The 22992-nt window shown below is 35.3% G+C and overlaps 1 protein-coding gene across 2 annotated transcripts in view; it reads right to left on the reverse strand.

Moving 5' to 3' along the window:
- Positions 1 to 22992, reverse strand: part of BRAF (B-Raf proto-oncogene, serine/threonine kinase) — a 166158-nt gene that overhangs the window by 58645 nt on the left and 84521 nt on the right. For both annotated transcript variants that reach the window (XM_027842279.1, XM_027842280.1), the window contains 4 exons: positions 15458 to 15561; positions 14229 to 14331; positions 11999 to 12147; positions 10856 to 10975 (listed from right to left, as the gene is read on the reverse strand). In XM_027842279.1, the coding sequence (XP_027698080.1) occupies positions 10856 to 10975; positions 11999 to 12147; positions 14229 to 14331; positions 15458 to 15561 (476 nt within the window). The remainder of the gene's footprint in view (positions 1 to 10855; positions 10976 to 11998; positions 12148 to 14228; positions 14332 to 15457; positions 15562 to 22992) is intronic.

Consider the following 22992-nt stretch of genomic DNA (forward strand, 5'->3'; position numbering starts at 1 on the left):
TGTGGGAAAATTGGAACACTAATGTATTGTTACTGGAGTTGTGGAGAGCAGTTTGGAACTGTTTCCAAAGGGCAATAAAAATGTGCATATTCTTTGACCCAGCAATATCACTTCTAGGACTGTATCCCAAAGACAACATAAAAATGAGAAAAGGACCGACAGGTACAAAAATATTTATAGCAGCTCTTTTTGTGGTGACAAAGAACCATAAATTGAGAGGATGCCCATCCATTGGGGAATGGCTGAACAAGTTGTGGTATATGAATGTAATGGAACACTATTGTGCTATGAGAAATGATGAGCAAGTGGACTTTAGACTTTTATGGACTGATGCTAAGTGAAGTGAGCAGAACCAGGAGAACATTGTACACAGTAACAGCCATGTTGTGTGATGACTAACTTTGATTGACTTAGCTCTTCTCAGTAATGCAAGGATCTAAGACATCTCCAAAAGTCTCATGATGGAAAATACTATCCATATCCAGAGAAAAAACTATGGAGTTGGAATGCGATCAAAGCTTACTATTTGCTCTTTTATTTTCTTCTGCTTTGTTTCGTTTCCTCTTTCGTGTGTTTCCTCCTATTGGTTCTATTTCTGCCTTACAACATGACTAATGTGAAAATGTTTAATAGGAATGTATATGTAGAGTCTATACCAGATTGCACACTGTCCTGGGGAGGGAGGTGAGGTGAGAAAAGGAGAAAAATTTAAAACTCAAAAGCTTACGAAAGTAATTGTTGAAAACTAAAAACAAATTAACAAAAAAATAATTAATTAATTAAAAAGAAAGAAATAAATGAGAAATTCCCCTACCTAGAACTCTCTAACAGAAAGAGGACACGATATCTGGAGGGAGGAGAGTGCCTAAGATACCCTCATGACCCATAAGTTGTCAAGAGTCATGTTGGAGAGTTTGAAACAAAGAAACAAAGTTTGAAACAAGCTGTACTCAGGAGACAGAGAGGAAAGTTGTAGGGAGTCTACAGTCTCAAGAATGATGGAACAGATCAGTATTGTGATATTGTGATCAATTGCTGATGATCCTCAAACAACCCTTCAGGACTACCAAATGTCTCACTGAATTCATCAACAGCTCCTTCCTCATTGGTGGATACTTTCACTCTAGCCTAGAAGGTATGAGTGCCACCTACCAAAAATATTAAATAGAAGGCAGAAAGACCAAGTGAAGGTAAAGAGCAGAAAACTGAACGTTGTTACTATTGTTTTTCACTAAAATGAAAAACTGGGCCCAAGAGTCAAAAGACAGACTGAAAATAAGAGATTGAAGTTAAATGTGTCTTGGAAGTGAGGAAAGAGCTTAAGAAAGAATCAAGAATTGAGGTAAAAAGGGGAGTAGTCATAAAAAACAGGCAGATGAGACAACATGATCTGTATGGAAATCATACAGAAGCCTGAGGGGATGCCTAATATGAAAGAAAGTCACCGAATAAAGTAAGATAGGTTATTAAGGAGAGAAAATTTGGATTTAGGACCAATAGCAGGACGATACAAAAGGGATGCTCAGCTTTACACAGAAATCAGAGGCAAATTTGGCATGTTAGAGCTGGGGGGAAAGGAATCACCTGAAACATTTCTTAAGTCAACATTCATTGCAAAAGAGGATAAAAAGGGAAAAATACTTGGAATAACATTTATGATCCTCAAATTCCTTATAATTCAGATTTCTAATTTGCAAAATGATAACAGAAAATCATCTTTCCAAGTGCTGAGATATTGTAATAGATACTGCATAAATACACTGATTGATATAATAACTTAAGGGTTAGAAATGCAAAATTAATCTTAAAAATATTTGATCTTTGTACAAGACCACATATATGGTCCAAATTGAAAAAATTATTTAGTTTCATAAATACTCTAAAGGCAACCCAAGTGTCATGAAAATGAGTTAAGGGGGAGGGGTTTGGAAGAAGGGAAGGTTTTAACAGAACCTAACACATAGTGAGGGTTAAGGGAGGAGGAAGCAGAAAGTGGTAATGAACAGCTCCCAAATAAACCATACTTTGGTATTTTGAAGGCCACTAGCCAGTAGTTTTGCTTCTTCAGAGCATATTACTTGGAGGTAAAAAGTATTACAGTTTATGAGGATGAAAATTAATACATTGTACTGGACAATCCATTTAAGGCTGCCATTAAAATGTAATAAACAACAATGCTTAAAACAAATGACTATTTAGGAAAAGTCAATTCAAATTAAAGTTAGTCAAAATCAGCCTTTATTCCACTTGAGTTTTTCATGGAAATCTCAGTTTCTAGGAGAACTCTTGAGGAAAACTGTATGCTCTTAGCCAAGTGAATAGAAGGCGTTAAGGATGGTCATATTGATAAATTAGTAGAAATCGGGTCTACTGATTTTTAATAACATGTTGATATAAAGAATTCTAAGGGAAAAAAAAAACATGCTTTTAGTAAAGGACTGTTATGCAGCACAGGGAAAAAATATCCTAAACAACTAACTACAATTAAATACTAGATAACAGATGGAATAATCTATTAATATAATCCAAGTTGCTACTACCAAATCAAAAATAAAGAGGCTTTAACCTCTATCATCTTTAGCAAATTGTTCTACAAGCTACTTTTGACCTAAAACTAATTTTCAGTCTCAAACACGTTCATAAAAAATTTTTGAAACAAAGTGGCTGCTCCTGTTCAGTGATATGCAAATAAAAATGCTGACTTTTTAAATAGGGAAATATCTTAAATATCTTATAATATAGTATACACCTCCTCTTAAAAAAAAAAAAAACATGGATTGCTAACTTTTACCCAAAAGAAGGGTTGCTTCTCAAGCAAATATTGATTTTATTCAATATTTTATTTTGTCAAAATTACTATTTTTACCAGGGCCACTGGCAATAATTCCAAGAAATTCTGTATTTAGGCAAAAAGTCAACATGAACTTGCTTTTTCACATAAGCACACATATGCATATAAAGCATGAACTCAGTAAGGGTTCTTTTTGGATAAGAGTTTAGCCATCTTATTTGCTACCCTCATTTGTTTAGGACCATAGTCAATCAGCCAAGTTATAAATAAAATATCCATGATACAGGATAACAGTTTCCCATCCCTATTCATAACTGAATGGAAGACAAATATATACCACAGTGAACATTTCAGGAGGTCAGAGTGAATGAATTCTCCCTGCAGTTCACAAATTGTGCTAATAGAGCAACCAGGACTTACCGTTAGAAAGGCATCCATAGCTTATTAGAATTGTCAGGAGTGCATGCCATGGTCAAAGAATTAATAAGTCCTCATTCTAACATTGGTCTTCTAAGAAGTGGTATACAATTATTCCAGGTCAATGATGCTATGCATCATTAAAGAGAGAGGCAACTAAGATAAAGGACCTACTAGAATGTGTAGCTACTCTTAATCAGCCAAAAAATTGGTATACAAACTTTTTTGCTAAAATTCTTAGTAACCTAGTACTATAAATATAGAATTCATTATGGTATGGGTCTATGTAAATGTACTATTTTTTCACCTCTTTTAGAAAGTCACTCAAGCTTAATGATATAAAATAGAGAGTGAACAACAGATGCTGTAGGATGAAAAAACTAGGATTAAAACCGACATAGCTTCATGTCTCAAGACCCTTAACTCTGCAGGAAAGATATTCTAAAGCATGATTGCTATAAAATCCTATTTAGTTACACTTCCCCCAAGGGCCTACAGGTATCAAAATAAATTCTGTTGCTTTGTATAAAACAGGGGGAGGCATGATAGAAGGGGCAGTGAATTCCATGAATTCAAGCCCCAGCTTTTGTGCTTACTATTTGTATGACCCTGAGAAAGTTACCCAATGGTTCTGGGCATCAACTGCCTCATCTGTCAAATGAGGGGGTGACTTTCAACCAACATGGCTACTTCAACAAGAGGCAGATTGTCCAGCTTTCACATATCTATTCTAGCAAAACCCTGAAGTTTGCACTTGACCAAATAACTATGAAGAAATATAATGAGAAGCTGTAAGTGACTTCTTCCATTCCAGAACAGCATAAGACATCAGCCAGAAGCTGGTGGGCAGTAGGAAAGGAGGCCAGCTTCCACCAGTGCAGGGTAGTTTTCCTGGATGACCAATGATGGGCCAAGCACAAATGTAGCCTACAAAGTTCTGTGTCCACAGACAGCCAAAGCATAGGACGTCCCTGAAACAGCCCCAGAGTGGGAAATCTTAGAAGCCAGTGAATGGAAATGCGTGAGCACTATAGAGTTCAGACTAGAAAGCTCCAGGCCCACAAATTTTGAAGTCCCTAACATTCTGTCCTCAGGTGCCAGAGGAGGCAATGAAGACCCAGAGGTCTGAATCTCAAAGATCCAGGGGAGGGACTAACTCCAGTAAGTGGGGGTCATCATTGCTATCCCAATGACCCAGGGTGAATGAAATCAAGTAGGGCTGACCCACCCCATCCAACTACAGCAGAGGGACACAGCCTAGTCCTAGAAAAACCTCAATTCATGAACCGAAGCTAGTAGGATGAATGAATCAAAGGAAACACCCAGAAGTATAAAATATTATTATAGGTCCAGTGATTCCCCAAAAAAGGAGAGAGTAATTTATAATGATTAAAAGCAGAGGATCAAAGGGAAAAAGATGGGATTTTCCCCAAAGACTACATGAATACATAGAAGAAATAAGGCAGAAAATTAAAAAAAAAATGAAATAAAAGAACTATAGAAAAGAAATGAAGGAAAATAAATAATTTAGAAGGGAAAATATAAATCTTGCCTATGAAATAGATTCCCTGAAAACTAGAATAGAGTAAAAATAAATGATTCCATGACAGCAAGAATTTTTTAAAAAAGATTTTTAAAAACAGAAGAAAATGTAAAATATGTGATATCCAAAACAAATAACCTACACAAAAGGACAAGAAGAAATAATTTAAGAATCACTGCACTCCCTGAAAATCAGGATTTAAATTAAAAAAAAAAAAAGCCTGACCACTATATTTCAAGAAATTGTAAATGAAAACTGCCCAGACCTAATAGAACCAGATGGCAAAGATAAATATAATCCACTGAACACCTCCTGAACAAAACCCTAACAAGAAAAATCCTTGGAATATCAGAGCTAAAATCCAGTGCTCTTATATTTAAGGGTGTTTATAAGCATCCAGAAAGAAGTACCAAGGAAAAATGGTTGGGAACAAGACCAAGCAGTATAAATGAGAGAATATAATATTCCAAAAGGCAAAAGTTATAGGCTTGCAACCAAGAATAACTCACTCCTACAAAGCTGAATATAATTGTAAAGGAGAAAGAAATGGACTTTTAATTCAAAAAGACTTTCAAGCATTTCTGATGAAAAGACCACAGAGCTAAGTCCAGAGAAATGTAGAAAAGTAAGTTTATATGAAGAACTAGAAAAAGCTGTATGATGATATAAGGGGAACATTCTAACAGGGAGAAAACTAACAAGTGTCTCGTCAGAAGTTTAATGTCTTCAAAGGGTACTGAGGCAGCTAAATAAGAAAAAAAGAGGTCTTGGAGTAGATTGGTTCTGTTCTGAAAATCTGAAGGGGGGATAAAGAAAGAGGGATAAAAGGGATACACTGTAGAAAGGAGAAAGATGAGGGTAGAACATGCTATTTCTCATAATCGGGGTATGTGAGTAGAGTATAAAAAACAAGGGGTAGAAGTGAGTATCATATGGACCTTACTCTCATCTGAAATGGACAAAGGGGTGAATGCACATACACAGACAAACAGGTATAAAAATACATTAAACAATAGGAAAGACAAGCAGGGATAGAGAGGAGAAACTTACAAGGGAGAACAATAATGGGAAGAAAGTCAGAAGCAAGACAAACTTCCTTATCCTGAAGGAGGGGATTAAAATGGGAAATGGGAAAAAATGGGAAAAAAAAAAGAACTAGTATATAAGGGTGTGCCTGAGATTGCCACACAGGCAACTAATGAATGATTAAACAAGCTATGGTATAGGAACGAAATGGAATATTATTGTGCCATAAGAAATGACAGCAATGATTCCAGACTATCCTAGGTAGTAGGAACTGATGAACAGTGAAGTGAGTAGAATCAGAACAATTTATACACTGTGAAGAAAAACAACTTTGAAAGACACAAAAATCATTGCAATGATCAACCCTATTGTTAGTGGGCCCTTGATGGTCATGTTATCCTCCTCTTGACAGAGAGGTTAAGGACAGAAGGTACAGAAAGAGACGTGTATTTTTGAAGATGATCACTGTGTAGTAGTTTTGCTTCACTATGCTTATTTGTTACAAGGTTTTGTTTTTGTTTTCCCTTTTCTTTTTCTTTCTCTAGGTTTCTGATTGGACTGGGAGGTGGGGTTGAAAAAAGAGGGTCACTAAAACGTTAAATTAAGTGGTATAAAATGAAGATTCATGGTTTCATACAGAATCCACTTGTGCCCTTATGTATGGAAATTTTTTTTTTCCTTAAAAGTTCACAATTTAAAAAGGAATTGAAAAAGAGCAGAATAGCTTTCCTTAAATGAGATGGTAGTCCCTTCACGCTAGTCTGACTACCTGTGAAATATCACAGTCACTTCTCTGCACGCGCGCCTAGAGGAGAGCGATCAGAACATCAAGGGCCTTGAATCCAAGTCATGAGGATCAATGAAAGGCACAGCACCTATTCAGCCTAGAGAAGAGAAGGGTTAGGGGAAAGGCAAATGCTGTCTTCCAAGTACTTGGAAAGCTGTCATGCAGAAAAGAGAATAGACTTTTTCTGGTGATTCCTAAAGGGAATAAATAGAAAAGACAAAGAGACATTGCAAAACAGCAAATTTAAGCCTCATGTCAAGAAAACCTCCTAATAATTACAGTGATTTGAAAGTGGCATGGGTTGGGGCAGCTCAGCTCAGTGGTGCACTGGATAGACCACCGGCCTTGGAGTCAGGAGGATCTGAGTTCAAATTCGGCCTCAGACCAAACACTTGACACTTACTAGCTGTGTGACCCTGGGCAAGTCACTTAACCCCAACTGCCTTAAAAAAAAAAAAGAAAAAAGAAAAAGAAAAAAAAAAGAAAAGTGGCATGGGTTGCCTCTAGAGGTAGTGGGTTCCCCTCCACTGGAGGTGTTCAAGCAAAGGTAGGAATAACCGTGTGTGTGTGAGAGTGTGAGAAGATGTAGATTCTCTTTCAGGCACCAGTTGGACTTAGCTGGCCAGGGGCTCTGTGATAAGTTCTGCCCATGATGAAAAGATATTTGTAACTGATATTACAGTGACTTAGTTGTAACAGGTAACTGAACACAGATTTGTTGAATCACATGAGGCTTAAAAATGCTCTTCATGGATGATTCAGAAGAGCCATAGAAAGAAAGATAACTTCAAGAAAGGATAACTTAAGGAAGAAATGAAAGGGACTGGGAACTTGAAATGATGAAGAGAGAAGGCAGCAGAACCAGAAGAACAATTTATACAGCAACAACAACAATGTAAATAAAAACAAGTTTGAAAAATTTAAGGTCACCAATTAATGCAGATTCTCTAAACTTAAGATCACCAATTAACGTAGGTTCTCCAACCACGTCTCCAAAGGAACTATGATGATGAAGTATGATGCCCACCTTTTGACAGTAAGGTGAGGGACCCAAGGTGCAAAGTGAGACGTGTTTTGGTCACAGACATCATGTGGATTCATTTCGCTTGATATTTATTTGTTATTTGTATTTTTCTTTTTAGTATGAGAAAGGGGATTCAGGGAAGAACAATAGGGTGTTAAAAAAATAAATAGCGGTCACTGAAGCATTTTCCAGGTGCACAGAAGAGAACTGAAGAAGTTCAGAAAGAAATATGAAATAATTGGGGGTATGCATATGGCCACACAAAAACGAACCTCAATGGGAACATGCAGGGGTGTTCTGGGATATGAATGTAAATGTCTCTAAAGACAAGGTGCCAGTGGTGATATCAGCTAATGGAATAGGTACAGATGGTATGAAGAGTACAAGACAAGGACTTAAGTGGAGTATCACTGCATTCACACAGCACTGCTCACTGCTATTATTATTTCTTAATTTAATACTAACAGCTACTATTATTTAATTCATGTCATCTAAAAGGACAATTAAAATTAATAGTTATTTTGAAACTAAAGTTCCTGTCTGAATACAGATTGAAGCACACTTTTTTTACTTTATTTTCTTGAGTTTTTTTTCCCTTGTCTATGTTTTCTTTTACAACATGACTATTACAGATATGTTTTGAGTATAATCTATGCTGAATTGCTTGCCTTCTCAATGAATGGGATGAGGAGGGAGGAAGGGAGAGAATTTGGAACTCAAAGTTTTAAAAATGAATTTAAAAATTGTTTTTACACATAACTGAGGAAAAATAAAATACTAAATAAAAGCTTAAAAAAGAAAACAAACTTAAGTTTCTTAAAATTAACAACAAAAACTACATCTCAGAGGGGAAATCAGTACTATAGTACAGTTATTTGGACCTTCTTTCTGGGTCTTCAAGTCACAAGATACATGTATACATGTTCTGTATAGACAGAAATTGCACTCACAATGATCACTGACTGTCATGAACCTTAGTGCAAAGGCTCTGTGATCGATTCCCGGCCACAAATCATTTAGTGTGGAATAACTTTTGGTTACCAGCACATGAAAAATGTTTTCAACAACACAGCCACTCAAATTTGAGGCATGGGTTTACATATATTATTCTATAAGACAATATGGATTGGGAGGATAATTAAGAGTATATCCCCCATGGAGAGGAACATTAAAATATTGGAAGTTCAAATAATATATATTGGCTTAACTACCTCTTAAACTAAACACTGAAGAAATTACATTTATCCCCCTTGACTATTCAAATCCCATTGATTTATTTGCCATGTGTGAAATAACCAAAATCAAGATAATTATTGGCAAAAGATTCTAATTTCTTAAACTCTGTAAAGGTGACTAGAAAACAACTATAAAAACAAAAGATCACAGCACTTGTCAGCTTTGCTTCAGAAGAATCAGATTTGACAGTTCATTCCTGGTGTGGTATATTTCATAAATGCCAAAGAAAACTTTATACATATTGATGCATACCACTCAATCTTATATACTGGCATGTTACTCTGTGTATTAAATGCTCAATTGAGAAGAATGATATAAACTGTTAGACTTTTATGAAGAAGGATATATGACATTCCTCCAATAGTGAGCACAGAAAGTATTATTTTAATAAAGGTATTAAAAGAGAAGTTATGTCAAAACTACAAACTGCAGAAAAGAAAAGAAGTAGTATGGAAAAGGTTGGGGATTACATTACCAATCCAGAAAGCAATTGTTAGTTGCAGCTCTAATCAAAGCAGTAGTAGAGAAAACAAGTGTAAAATTCAACTGTATTACCTACTCAATAAATATTTACAATTAATAACTGCTTATGTTTAAACTTAATTCATGGAACCAGAAAAGACAATTAGAGAAAAGTAGGGAAAGAACATAAATGTATTACAAAGTATGTATACATTGAGTAAACATGGGAAGTCATTGAAAAATTACTATCTTTTCACCTAAATTTGCTTTTCCTTCTGACTTCTATCTGGTACTCTATTGATACTACATATTTCCTCAGGATTATGATTACACTTTCCCTTTTCTTCACATCCAGCATCTAAATACTAAAGGCTATTTATGGTTTGTTCAAACCTCTCTGGCACCCTCTTCATTCCCACTTCTGAATAAGGACCCTCTTTTTGACTTGCCTGGACTACTCCAACAGGTCTGCCTACATCAGACAACTGGAAGGAACCTCAGAGACCATTATTCCAACAAGTACTTGAACAAGAATCCCTCTCTCCAAAATATTTGAGAAAAATTATAAATGAGCCTTTCCTTGAAGATCTCCAGTGAAGAGCAACCCGACACCTCATGAGGCAGCTAACTTAAAAAAAATGTGTGCTGAATTAATGTCTGTCAATAATACTCTGTTAGGTAAAAAGCTTGGTCAAATGAGAAGATACACAAAACCAACGTCTCTAGCATGTAGTTAAGTTTAAGAATATAACATAATAGGCAATCTTAACACTATCCCAAGAGCGTCTCACACACAATGTCTCTGAACATTTAATTACAATGTTTCTCTTACCTGAAATGATCTAACCAACCCATGGTCCATCTAGATCCCACATAGTCTTGAAGGCTCAGCTCAAATCTTTCCTCCTCAATGAAGATATCCCTGACTAACATCTCCCAATAATCTCCTTCTTTTTTAAACTCACAATACTTATAGTTTCTACCCTCAAATTAGGCACTTAATATGATCTCTGATTATTTAACATTCTTTCATGTCTTAATGTTTCCTTCTTAAAACAGACTATAACCTCCCTGAGGGCAAGGACCATCGTGTTACACTTTGTAGGCATTCCTCATAAAAACTACCCTAGTACAAAGCACATATCAAGGATTTACTCCATATTTTCTAATTAACATATCAATGAGAGAAGGGTCCTGAAACAATCATAGTATGTCAGCTTTAATCTCACTCAACATAATGCACATAAATACATACTTTATTATAAAAATAAGAAATCAGCTTGAAAAATTAATTCTGTTAACAATTCAAAGCTACTTTTTATTATTATTTTTTTTTTAGTGAGGCAATTGGGGTTAAGTGATGTGCCCAAGGTCACACAGCTAGTATGTGTCAAGTGTTTGGTCCGAGGCCGGATTTGAACTCAGGTCCTCCTGACTTCAGGGCCTGTGCTCTATCCACTGCACCACCAAGCTGCCCCTTCAAAGCTACGTTTTAAAGGATCATCTAAAATCTGGACAAAAACCAATTGTGAAATAGCATGTCACTGAACAGCAGTAGTCAAATCATACCCAATAGAATCTGAGGGGGGTGCTGAAGGGGATGATCCCGACGTAAGGGTGGTCTCTCCTAAGGAGGCCTCCTCCTGCGGTATTGGGTGGTGTTCAAAGAACTTGGAGACAAACAGCAAACTGTGAGGCAAAAACAAAAATAAAACAAAGCAAACCTAACTTGTGCAAAACCCAGAAGTCTCAAATACCAGAATATACAACTGTGTTAACAGCAAAAAGGGCCAAATTCCATATTGAAAAGCAAATGTTGAAAGAAAGTCAACTACTTGTCATTTTGTTTAATTAATGGGATTAACTTTTTAATTTACAGCACAATTTCAAAGTAAAGCTCAAAAATCTATTTATTTTTCTGCCAATACAGAAAAAATTCCTGCATATTCAGAAAAAATACTCATGGCAGTTAAAGAATTAGAACAAAAAGAAACATGGAAATCCTTAATAATTACCTCAAAGGGAAAATGTTAGCCATAAAAGATATTTTAAAGTTTAACCCAGTCTCAAAAATATGAAGTAATTATTTTTAAAGTTAGAAACATTATAATTTAGTCAAAGTAAAGAGTTCTAACTTTATTGGTTCAAATGATTTCAAGGGAAAGGATACAAAGTCATAATGTGAAATGCAAATGGAAAATGTAGTATAAGGAATTTTCATGAGATATACTATGAAGCAAGGAACAGGCTTTTTGTAAATATCTTTAAGCATATTTTATAAAAATATAATAAATAACTAATAAATTTTGCTTCTAAATCAATGTGGAAGGAAAAAAAGTAATTTCAAAAGTAGATGATAGAACCAGAGAAGCAGGTATCAAAAAGCTTACCACTGAAACTAGTCAAAACCAGTGGCTCAATGCGTTATAATATATTATTGGAGAAAAGTTTTTAATCTTAAAACTCTTTATCTTCTAGGAAAAGAATACCAAATACAAAGTGTTAACTGGATAGCTGGATCAGAATTAGGATGTGACAGTCTGGATACACCATACTGTTTCAACAACACTTTTTCTAAGGATGGTTGCTGAAAAACTCCTTTGTTTAACTTTAAACATATACGCATATGATTTGAAATGAAGAAAACCTGTACAATGTAGCAGAAATCTAAAACTATAAACAGAAGAGATTAGTTATTAAGAGAATACTTACTCAAGCTGGTCATAATTAACACACATCAGTGGCACCTCTGTACTACAGCGTTGGTGAAATTTGTAACCACATGTCTGACAGCGGAAACCTTGGAAAAGCAACTTTCGACAAAAATCACAGAATGCTAAGGTGAAAAATGTCTTCCGTACCTAAAAAATAAAATACCAGCACTATTAAAGACAAGATTTTGGAAAACCTGACAAATACTTCACAAGTAATTAGATATATTTCTTCTTGTTTCCCCTGCCATTTTCAAAGGCAGATCTTTAATTTTTAAAAAATTCTATGAAAACTTTTACATAAAGAAGGATCCTATAAAGATTTAAACATATTTAATAGTATCAATCAAAAAACATTTTTAAAAGTAGCACACAATTTTCAAATGAAAATCAGGACTGCTAATATGCTTAGAGGATAAAAGACTGAGGAATGTATTTTTTGTATAAAGCAATAAGGAGACAACAATAACTAACAACAAACGACCATATAGGCAAATTAGAGACAATGAATGTTCAGGACAATTAACATTAATTCATAAACCACTCCTCTACATTTTAATTATCAAGGAGAATTTGTTTCACCAGCAAATTGATACTTGAACACAAAATTTGATTCATTCGTTTAAGAGAGCAACACCTGAATATTCTTTTTTTTTTTTTTGGTTGGGCAATGAGGGTTAAGTGATTTGCCCAGGGTCACACAGCTAGTAGATGTTATGTGTCTGAGGCCGGATTTGAACTCAGGACCTCCTGAATCCAGAGTCGGTCCTCTATGCACTGTGCCACCTAGCTGCCCCCCAAATATTCTTTCAAATGTTTTCTTCCCAAATTATTTTGACGTATCCCTTTTTTGAGGACATGTATAAATACAAACTTTTAAGTTTGGGGCATCTTCCATAGGACTCTGGATAACAGGGTATTTTGTGGAATTTGGCAGAAGGTGAACCCATTTTAGATGCCATCTGGAAAGTGCTGGTTAGTGACTAAAAGGTCAAAAGACAGTTATAACAGGATATTTACACTGTAAGGTAGTACAATAGAATTGGCAGCTTTATAAAAAGGTTTTAATGAAGTCTAAAAGCACGGTGAGATCATCTCATCAAATTCATAGGAAAATGCTTGAAAGAATAGGAAGAATAGCAGGAACAACAGCTCCATCTCGAAGACCATCAATCCCAACTACAAGATTTTTGTGGGAAAGATATTCACCAAAGCCGGGTGTGCCCTAGGCTTATCGAATGCTCTCCTCCAGGTTTCTGCCTTTCTATTTCAGAGGGCTATTTCCTAGACTTTGGTATTTCTAATTGGAGATGTTTTACTCCTAACATGAGGATGGACAGTCTTAATTTTTTGGTTACATATAAGACTTTGGCATCTTATGCCATTATCTTCTAAAAGCAGAAGCCATTCAAAAAGAGAAATGTCCAGAGGCTCAAAGGGAAGTTGGGAGGATATACTACATGTGTCAGAACACGCACGTTTATGTACATGCAACTGAAGAGGAAGAAAAGCATTACTGCAAGAAGCAAAACCAGCAATTAGCATTTCACGATACTTAGTTCATGAAGTAATGTGACTTACAAGTAGCAAAGAAGTTATTAAAGACATATTGAGCACAAAATACAAATATGACAAATACATTAAAGATGCCCATCTCAACTTAGCTTCCCTTCAAATACTAATACCTTTCACAAAAGCAGCATGCTTTCTTTCTCCTTCCCTCCCCTCCCTTTTGATCATCATTTTGGGATATAATGGTCCCTTCAACAAGCCAACAGTAGACGGGTAAAAATCACGAAGGAGGAATACTAAGAAACTCTAAAGAAGCAGTGGAAAGAAGTAGCTGCAGAACTAAATCCTGAGCTGTTGATCCAGAAAGTACAGAGCTTAACATGTGTTGGACTTCAGGTGAGTAGCTTACATTAAGGGTGATTTAAAATTTTATATGGTAATTTATGCCATCTTCATGGAGTTTCCATCACACCTCACCCCTGGGCCCTATACCATGAAGAGTTGTCTGTCATGCTCTGGGGAAGTAATCCAATCTTTTCTGCCAAATTTTTAAAAATGATCACATGATTGCAATTAAAGCTTTTCTCCTGAAACAGAATGTTATCCTCTGTATCATTACTTACTTATTTTCTCCCCTCTCCCCTAGAAGTCCATTCATAGTAACTCAAAATACATGACTGCGAACATTTGAACCATTTCAAAAATCAGAAGGTACATACAAAATTGTGTGTCGTTAGGGGAACATTCTCCAAAACTTCTACATGCAATTCTTCTCCAGTAAGCCAGGAAATATCAGTGTCCCAGCCAATAGGCTTCTTCTCTCTGGAAAATGTAGACATGAGTCTTTCTTGGTTATCATACCTGAAAATCCTTTCAATATGCCTCATAATGAAGATATGAAAAGTGGTTACTGAGGGAAGAGTGGTATAATTGAGGGAGGTTTGGCTCCCTAGTCTTCCACTGTTAGAAATTTGAATGGCAATAAATTGATTTTTAAGTTTACCCCAAATACATGCATCACTCTTGGACAAACAGCAGGGTAGAGAGATGCATTCTGTTCTTCCAGTCAGCTCCAGCCAAGACCTGCAACAGCAGAGAATGGCTTGTTCCTGGGATCAAAAAATCAGACATGTGGATTTTTCTATCCATTCATAGAAAAGAATGCTCATGTGACAAGATGTCCTCAAAAGGAGAATTTTATACGATGTACTAATTTAAGGCCTTTACAAAATGCTAAGTAGAAACCAGGGAGCTCAATTGAAAAAAAATTGGTTTTTTTTTTACAAGTATTGGGTAAAATCATTGATAGTCTGGATACAGCTGAGGCCCTATTTTTTTTTTTAAGTATAGTAAGTACTTACTTTAGTACTCTAGGATCTGTGACTTCCTCAGTGCTGATGTTCCTGCACCAACAGAGATCACACTCATGCCACACTCTCTCCCTCAGTAGTTAGTCTTCATGAGTTGCTATGGCCAAAGAAATAGTCACCACCTGGTAGCCAGCCTTCTGGTGATGTACCTCTCTGAACTTAGAATCCCATGGAACAAAGATTCACATTTTACAGCTGGGTCTACATTCAGAATCTTTCTAGCATGGGAGGGAGGATTTGTCAGAGCTTGTGATACAGTGGCATAGTCTTGTAAAATCCAGGGTTGCCTTCACACTACAATGAGGCACTGGAGTAAGACTTTAATGGAACAAGTTTGTAATGAAAAGAAAAGTTCTACACTTCAAATTAGTTTACTCTGAAACTGTGAAACAGTTATAAGAAACTCAAGCTACAATTACACTTCTATGACTATAGAACAAGAAAAAGTATTTTTCTGGTTCAGGAAGATTTATTTGGAGCCATTTCAGAACAAATTGGGTAATTTCTTCTAAAATTGAGCTTAATCCTTGAGAGAAATGAAGTTTCACAAAGATCTACACACTCCATACAAGCCATACCCATCCTGTCTTCTGTACACAGCACAGCATTCTGGGATCAGGCCTCTCATCATCAGTGCTTTCTTTAGACTGTCTCGGACTGTCACCCCACATCTTGCTGGTACCTGAAACAGAAATATATAGGAAAGATCAGGTAATATTTATTTTCACATATGCAAAAAGAAATTTCTCCATTTCCACATGACATTTAAAAGAAAGTAATCTGCCTTTACAATATATATTCCATAACTAGAATTACTCTGTGCATTTTTATTTGGATAGCACATACTTAAAATTATAATCATCAATGAAAGTTAATTTCAAGCACCAAAAATTACTTCCTGAACTAATATAAACAGTGGGATGGAAAAATCTGATCTGATCTGAGTATTTTTTTCCTTTACAAACTTGATCAAAGAAACAGTCCAATAATACAGAGGATTGCTGGTGGTAGTAAAACAGGAACAGAGAACAGGAAGAAAATACTCAAAACAAAATTATCTGTATAGATGGACCAGAATTATAATTTAGGTGATAAGACAGATGATATCAACAAAAAAGACTGTGTTATAATAAAAAGGATTTTTAAAAAATAAATTTTGATATCTTTTGTTTTATGTCAAAGACATTTCCTGCATCCACCGTACCACAGAACCCTCTCTTACCACAAAGAAGAAGTTAAGCAAAACCAATTAACACAGCAACCATTTCTGAAATCATAAGGAAAGTTCAGCAACCACAGCCTTCTAAACCCTTCCCTAGCAAGAAGGTGGTATATTTCAACATCTGTATACCTAGTCTTAGTCATTGCCTTTATTCTGAGTTCAGTTGTAACTCAGTGTTGTTTTCATTTACAATCATTCCATTTATGTTAATCTTCTGATTCTGCTTTCTTTGTTTTGCATCTTCATACAAGCCTTTCTAAATTTTCCTCAATATCTTTGTTTGTTTTTTTGTTTATTGTTTCTTCTGGCACAATAATATACCATTACTTTGCTATACCACAATCTATTTGGCTGCTTCCAAACTGACAGGCACCTATTCTGTTTCTAGCCATTTGCTATCACAGGAAGTGGTGCTGGGCATGTTTTGGTACCAATGGGACCTTTCCCTCTATCTTTGGTCTTCATGAGGTATATTCCCAGTAGCAGTAAAGTAGAGGCATGTACAGTAAAGGAACAGGCATGTACAATTAGTAATTCTTCTAGTATACAACTTATTTTCTTTTTTTTGTTTGTTTTTGCTTTTTTTTTGGTGAGGCAATTGGGGTTAAGTGACTTGCCCAGTAAGTTTCAAGTGTCTGAGGTCACATTTGAACTCAGGTCCTCCTGACTACAAGGCTGGAGCTCTATCTACTGCGCCACCTAGCAGCCCCCCCCCCCCACAAAAAAATATTTTCTATAATGATTAGCTCAGTTCATGGCTCCAATAACAGGGCTTTAGTATTCCTGACTTTCTACGGTAAATTCCATCATTTGTCATTTTTGTTGTCATCCATGCCAATCTTATTTTTTTTTGTTTGTTTTTTTTGGCAATTGGGGTTGAGTGGCTTACCCAGGGTCACACAGCTAGTAAGTGTCAAGTGTTTGTTCTGAGGCCAGATTTGAACTCAGGTCCTCCTGACTTCAGGGCCGGTGCTCTATCCACTGCACCACCTAGCTGCCCACCAATCTTATTTGTATATGGTTTTGTCAATTCTCTAATGGTTGTTTTTTTCCCTTAGGCAACTTTTAAACATAGCTGGAATGATTTTGTTCATTCCAAGCTCTTAAAATGTATATAACTGAAATCTATTTCTCTCTTTGTGATCTTTTATGATTACCTTTAAGAATTCTCTCCCTTGCCACTGCTTCTCCTTTAATTTGTTTTATCATGTGATATTTCAATTGTGAAGCTATTTTCTGCCAAATTATTTTCCAGTTTTCTCCAAAGGTTTTGCTGAACAGGGAATCTTTCTCAAAATATTTATGTTCTTGGGTTTACTGAACACTAGAATACAATGGTTACTGCCACTATGTTTTACACGTTTCTTCTGTTTCACTGTTGTACATTTTCTATTTTTTAACCAGCACCAAATAATGTGGATGACAACTGCTCTGCAATACAGTTTGAAAAGGTGGCGGGTGGTAGTGGTAGAAATGCTAGTCTCACCCCTCACTTGCTTTTATTTTTAAAATTTATTTCCCTTGATATTCTAGACCTTTTGTTCTTTTAAATAAATATTACTATTTTGTCTAGTTCTATAAAATAACCCCTTGGAATTGTGACTGGTATAATCATAAGCCTATAAATTAATTTAAGTAATATTTTTATTATACTGACAAATGTTGGCTAATTATTTAAATCTTTCCTTTAAAATATGCTTTTTTACCTGCACTGCTACTGCTTTCTTTCGACTGTTTACAAGGGAGAACTTCACAGGGGGAGCAAATAAGAACAGTTAAGCAAATTAAATTGACCTGGCTTTGTCTAACAATGCATATATTGTTCCACACCTATAGACTAGCACACTTCTGCTGAGATTTGGAGGCACAACTAGTCAAAGTTCTGATGTATTTCAATGTTTATATTCATATTATTATGGTCAACTTATACTTTGTTCTCTTGGCTCTGAAATACTTTATATAAATCCTCCCAAATTCTTCTGAATTCTTCATTTGTCATTTCTTATGGCACAATAATGATCCATTACAATCCTACACAGTGCAATTTCTTCTTCAATTTCTCCAAATGAGAGACACTGTTTGTCTAGTTTCTTACTGCCACAAAAAGTGCTGCTACAACCACCGTGGAATCTACGTTGCATCTGTCTTTCACCTCCTTGAAGGTTTATATCCAATAATTGTATTGCTGAGTCAAAGAGTATGTAGAATTTATAGACTTCTCATATAGTTCTATGTAGTTTTCTGGAACTGATGGACCAAATCACTAATCCACTCAAAGTGCATTAGTGTGGCTGCCTTTCCATAGGCCTTCTGCCACTTACCATGTTTGTCTTTTTCACCTTTGCCAATCTGATGGGTATGAAGTGAAACTTCAGTTGTCTTAATTGACATTTCTCTTATTGTTGATGACTTGCAGCATTCTTTCATACAGATGTTGATCTGATGTTTTGCATTTTATCTTTTGAAAACTTCCTTTTCTACTGCCATGACTTATCTATTAGAAAATGGTTCTTGGGGGCAGCTAGGTGGCGCAGTGGATAGAGCATCAGCCCTGGATTCAGGAGGACCTGAATTCAAATCCAACCTCGGACACTTAACACTTCCTAGGCGTGTGACCCTGGGCAACTCACTTAACCCCACTGCCGAACCAAAAAAAAAAAGAAAAAAGAAAAAAAAAGAAAAGAAATTATAATTTAAAAAAAAAAAGAAAAGAAAACGGCTCTTGGTCTTATATGGAGATATCTCTATGTATCTTAGATATAGTTATTTACGTGCTGATATTTGATATGATTTTTTTTAACTTGCCAGCTTCTCTTTTTATTTAGCTATACATTTTGTTTAAACAAAAGCTTAATTTTATGAAATCAAAATCATTTCTATTCTCTTTTTATGATCATCTGTAGCTCTTGAGTTCTTCTAATCGTTCTTATAAAAGGTACCTCTTTCTATTATCCTCTAATTATTTTTGATGCAAGCTTTTGTATTCAAATTGCTTATCAGATTATACAAGAGAGGCAGCAGGGCACAATGAATAAAACTGGCCTCAGAGTTACCAAGACCTGGGTTCAGTCTGTCCCCTGAGAACTACAATGTGACCCTGGGCTAGTCTCATCACTTCTTAGTGCTCTAGACAGCTTCCAAGACTATAAGCTGTAGTGAAGTTTCTGATGCACATTAGTAGAAGTTTCCTCATCCAGGCAGGGGTCCTTGTATGAATGAAATCACAGGTTTAGTTCCCATTCTTAGGTTACATGATTAAAAAGGTTGTTCTAATATGTTTAATATGATTGTACATATATAACTTAGATCTGGGGTTAATATTAAGAGTTAAATTGCCTATAGAATCTACAGAAGTAAAAGAATACTTGGAGAAATATTCATTGTTGATGCTTTGGCTGCACCAATATAATAAAAATTATGATACTAATCTGATTTACAAATTTATTATAAATCTATTAAAGAGTTACTTAATAGGACTACACAAAAATAATAATTCATGTATTTAGTTCTCTTGACTCCTATGTTTGAATTTCACAGTTTCTAAGTTGTTTTGGTCTTTTCATCAGGAAACCTTGGAAGTTCTCTATTTCATTAAAGATCCATTTTCCCCCCTGTAGAATTATACTCAGCTTTGCTGGATAAGTTATTCTTGGCTATAAACCTATATCCTTTGCCTTCTGGAATATCACGTCCCAAGCTCTCTGCTCCTTTATAGTGGTGATTGCTAAATCATGTGTGAGCCTGATCCTGGCTACTCTGAACTCTTGCTTTCTGGCTACTCCAGTACACGGGGTGGATCTTATATGGAAGACATTTGGAAAGATATGGTTAAGAAGGCTTAGAGAAATGTACTCACACTAGTTTAAGTCCATCAAAGTATAAAATGTTATTTGGATATTCACTATTTGTTAATAATTATAGCAAATGAAGGAAGATGGACAGTCTTATACCTGAATCTTTTTCTTTACTTACTCCAGCTATGTGATCCATGTCTATTTTCTTTCAAGTTTCCATCAATACCTTGGGGGGGTTAAGGGGGAGGGCAGTGATTATCAGAAAGTCTCAATGTATTAGTGTGCTTAAAATACTGAAACTAAAATGTGTGGTAAATGAAATGGGATGGAAGTGGAGCCATGTTGGCAAAGTATTAAGAAGTACAGTCAAGCTCCCAAATACAACTCTTCCTATCTCTGTTCATTCTGCATCAATTCATACAAGTATTTCCAGCTTTCTCTAAAATGATCCCTTTCCTCATTTATTAAAATACAATATTCCACTATATTAACATACTATAATTTTTTCAGTCATTCCCCAGTTTATGGATGACTACTTTTGCTCAAGTTCTTTGCTACATGGGGTGAATTCTTCATCAAGCAAGTGACTGCATAAGTTAGAAGAGATAATTTCAACTAGTTGAAATTGAAAAGATTTTGCACTATCAAAACTAATGTAATTAACATAAGAGGGGAAGAGTTTGACTGGGGAAAAATATTTGTACTAAATATTTCAGATAGGGGTTTGATGCCAAATGCCACTGCACAATATATGAGTGGTCAAAGAAAATGAACAAACAATTCTCAAAGGAAGAATTACAAACTACTAACTATGTGCACTATGATGTGCACAATCTCTATGGCTGGTCCCAGACAAAGCCCACCATATTTAAAAAATTACAAATAACTAATAAGAGAAATGAAAATCAAAGCAATTCTTAAGTTTTATCTTGCTTACAAATTAGTAAAAATGACAAATGATGCCACCAAGCAATGCTCGAGTAACTCTGGAAAGATAGGCACACTAATATACTGTGGGTGAGGCTATGAATTGGTCTGACCATTTATTCTAGGAAACAACGATCAAGTCCATTCCCTCTGACACAGAGTTTTAACTGCTAAGAATAAACAGAATGATACCTCCTTTCTTTGTAGATGGAGAAGACTACTCATGTGGAACACTGCATAAAGTGTCAGACTTTCCTGATATGCTGGTTGGTTTTATTGAACTGTCTCTCCTCCCCACTCTCCCAAATTCCATGTTATTGTTATAAAGGACCCCTCTCTGGCAGAGGGAAAGGATACACTGGGAAATGTAGGAGATTTAAAAGCAAAAGACATCAATAAAAACTTATTTTACAAAACGTCATCTATGAAAGACAACTGGATAATCTTCCTATCAAAAGGAAATCATTGTTTGAGTCCATAAATGATATCTTCCAAGCCAATGTAAGATATTACCTTTTGCAAGCATATGATTCCCTTTTTTTATACCTCCTATAACATGAATGCTAAGATTACAGCTATAAGAGAACTTTTTTTTTGTAGCAGTTTTCTTTCAGAAGTTTGGATTATCTTAACGTGTATGTTGTAAACAACCTTCTAGTTAAAGGCATTCTCCATGTATAATACTTAGTAAGTCACAGAGAATACAAAGGATACAACTCCTGACTACATAGGAACTTCTTTTTGGCAACTTCGATTACAATCTACTCATTATATTTTCAATGTCACCCAAGCAGGTTCCTCATTTCCACCTAATGTTAACAGAAAGGTAACAGGATATAGTGAATAAATTGCTGACCCTGAAGTCAAGGAGAAGTTCAAATCCTATTTCTGATAGCCTGACTTTGTTAAAAAAAACAAAAACAAAAACAAAAAAAAAAAACATCATGGCCAAGTCACTTAATTTCTCTGAGTCTCCAGCAACACGCTAAAAATCCTGTCGACTAAAGTACAGAGAGGGAAAGATCTATGGCAGTATGCTATGAGATTATGACATGAAGATTTATGTCATCACTTCTCTTAAAATAGCAGAAATAATTTTAAGTCTACTAAATCAGGAATGAACATGTGTTTCTACACCAATGAAATCAAAGATCACTGACATATTGACATAAAGCAGATTAGGAAAGGGCTCTTAGTACTGAGATGGTGTCTGGATAGTTGGGGTGAGATATCTAATTCATGATTAGTTTGCTGCACACAAACAGGACAAGAAAATTCAGTGACAAAAACATCTATAAAAGAGTGTTCCTTAATTTTCTCAAGAAAAATTTTCTATAGTCTTTAGTATTTCATGAGTGGATCAAAAGAATTCTTTTGGTATAATTCAAGGAACTGGGTACTAGTTTAGAAGATCTTATATTTGAAAATTTGGATATTTTTATCAAACTAAAGTAGAGGGAACTGGTATTAACTTTTGTCTTTTAATGATCTCATTCTCTAAAAGTTCATGAAAGGAGTCTGGAAGCAACCTAATGTTACATAGTTTTTAAACAATGTTTACTACTGGTTTCTCATGTCAATTCAACATTAATTTCTGCTTTTTGACAGAAGGAATTGAAAGAATAATTCTCCTATCATTTACCAGATTCTGATGCTAAGTATCAAGCTATTTAATCTCTTTCTTGCTATACTGTTCATATAATTGTTGATATTTTAGTTTAAAAGTTCTTGACTTCTAGCTACTGTTGAGCTATGTAGATAACAGAGAGGAATGATAATAAGAATCATAATGATATCAACAAAATACTCAATTAAGCAGAAACGAAAATGTTAATATGGAGATTTTTAATCACAACAGACATCTCCCATTTGATCCTCACCATCTCCCTTTTCTTAGCTTCTCTTTATGGTTTCCTATGCTTGTTTTTATATGACTGTACTTCACTTACTTCTCATAGACTCTCACTACTTGTAAAGTACACAAGTCAGAAGTGATTAAACCCCACCCCCCCATCTAATAATTTGTTAAGAGTCTTGCCAGGTAGGATGTCAAATTTAACAACTTTTACCATTGTACTTTCATAAAAATATCTACAGAAAGAATTTTTTCAACCAGTCTCTCTGATAAGGGCCTCATTTCTAAAATATGTAGAGAATTAAGTCAAATTTA

The sequence above is a fragment of the Vombatus ursinus genome, unplaced genomic scaffold (assembly GCF_900497805.2).
Source record: "Vombatus ursinus unplaced genomic scaffold, bare-nosed wombat genome assembly UNPS02014870.1, whole genome shotgun sequence".
In the NCBI taxonomy this organism is placed as follows: Eukaryota; Metazoa; Chordata; class Mammalia; order Diprotodontia; family Vombatidae; genus Vombatus; species Vombatus ursinus.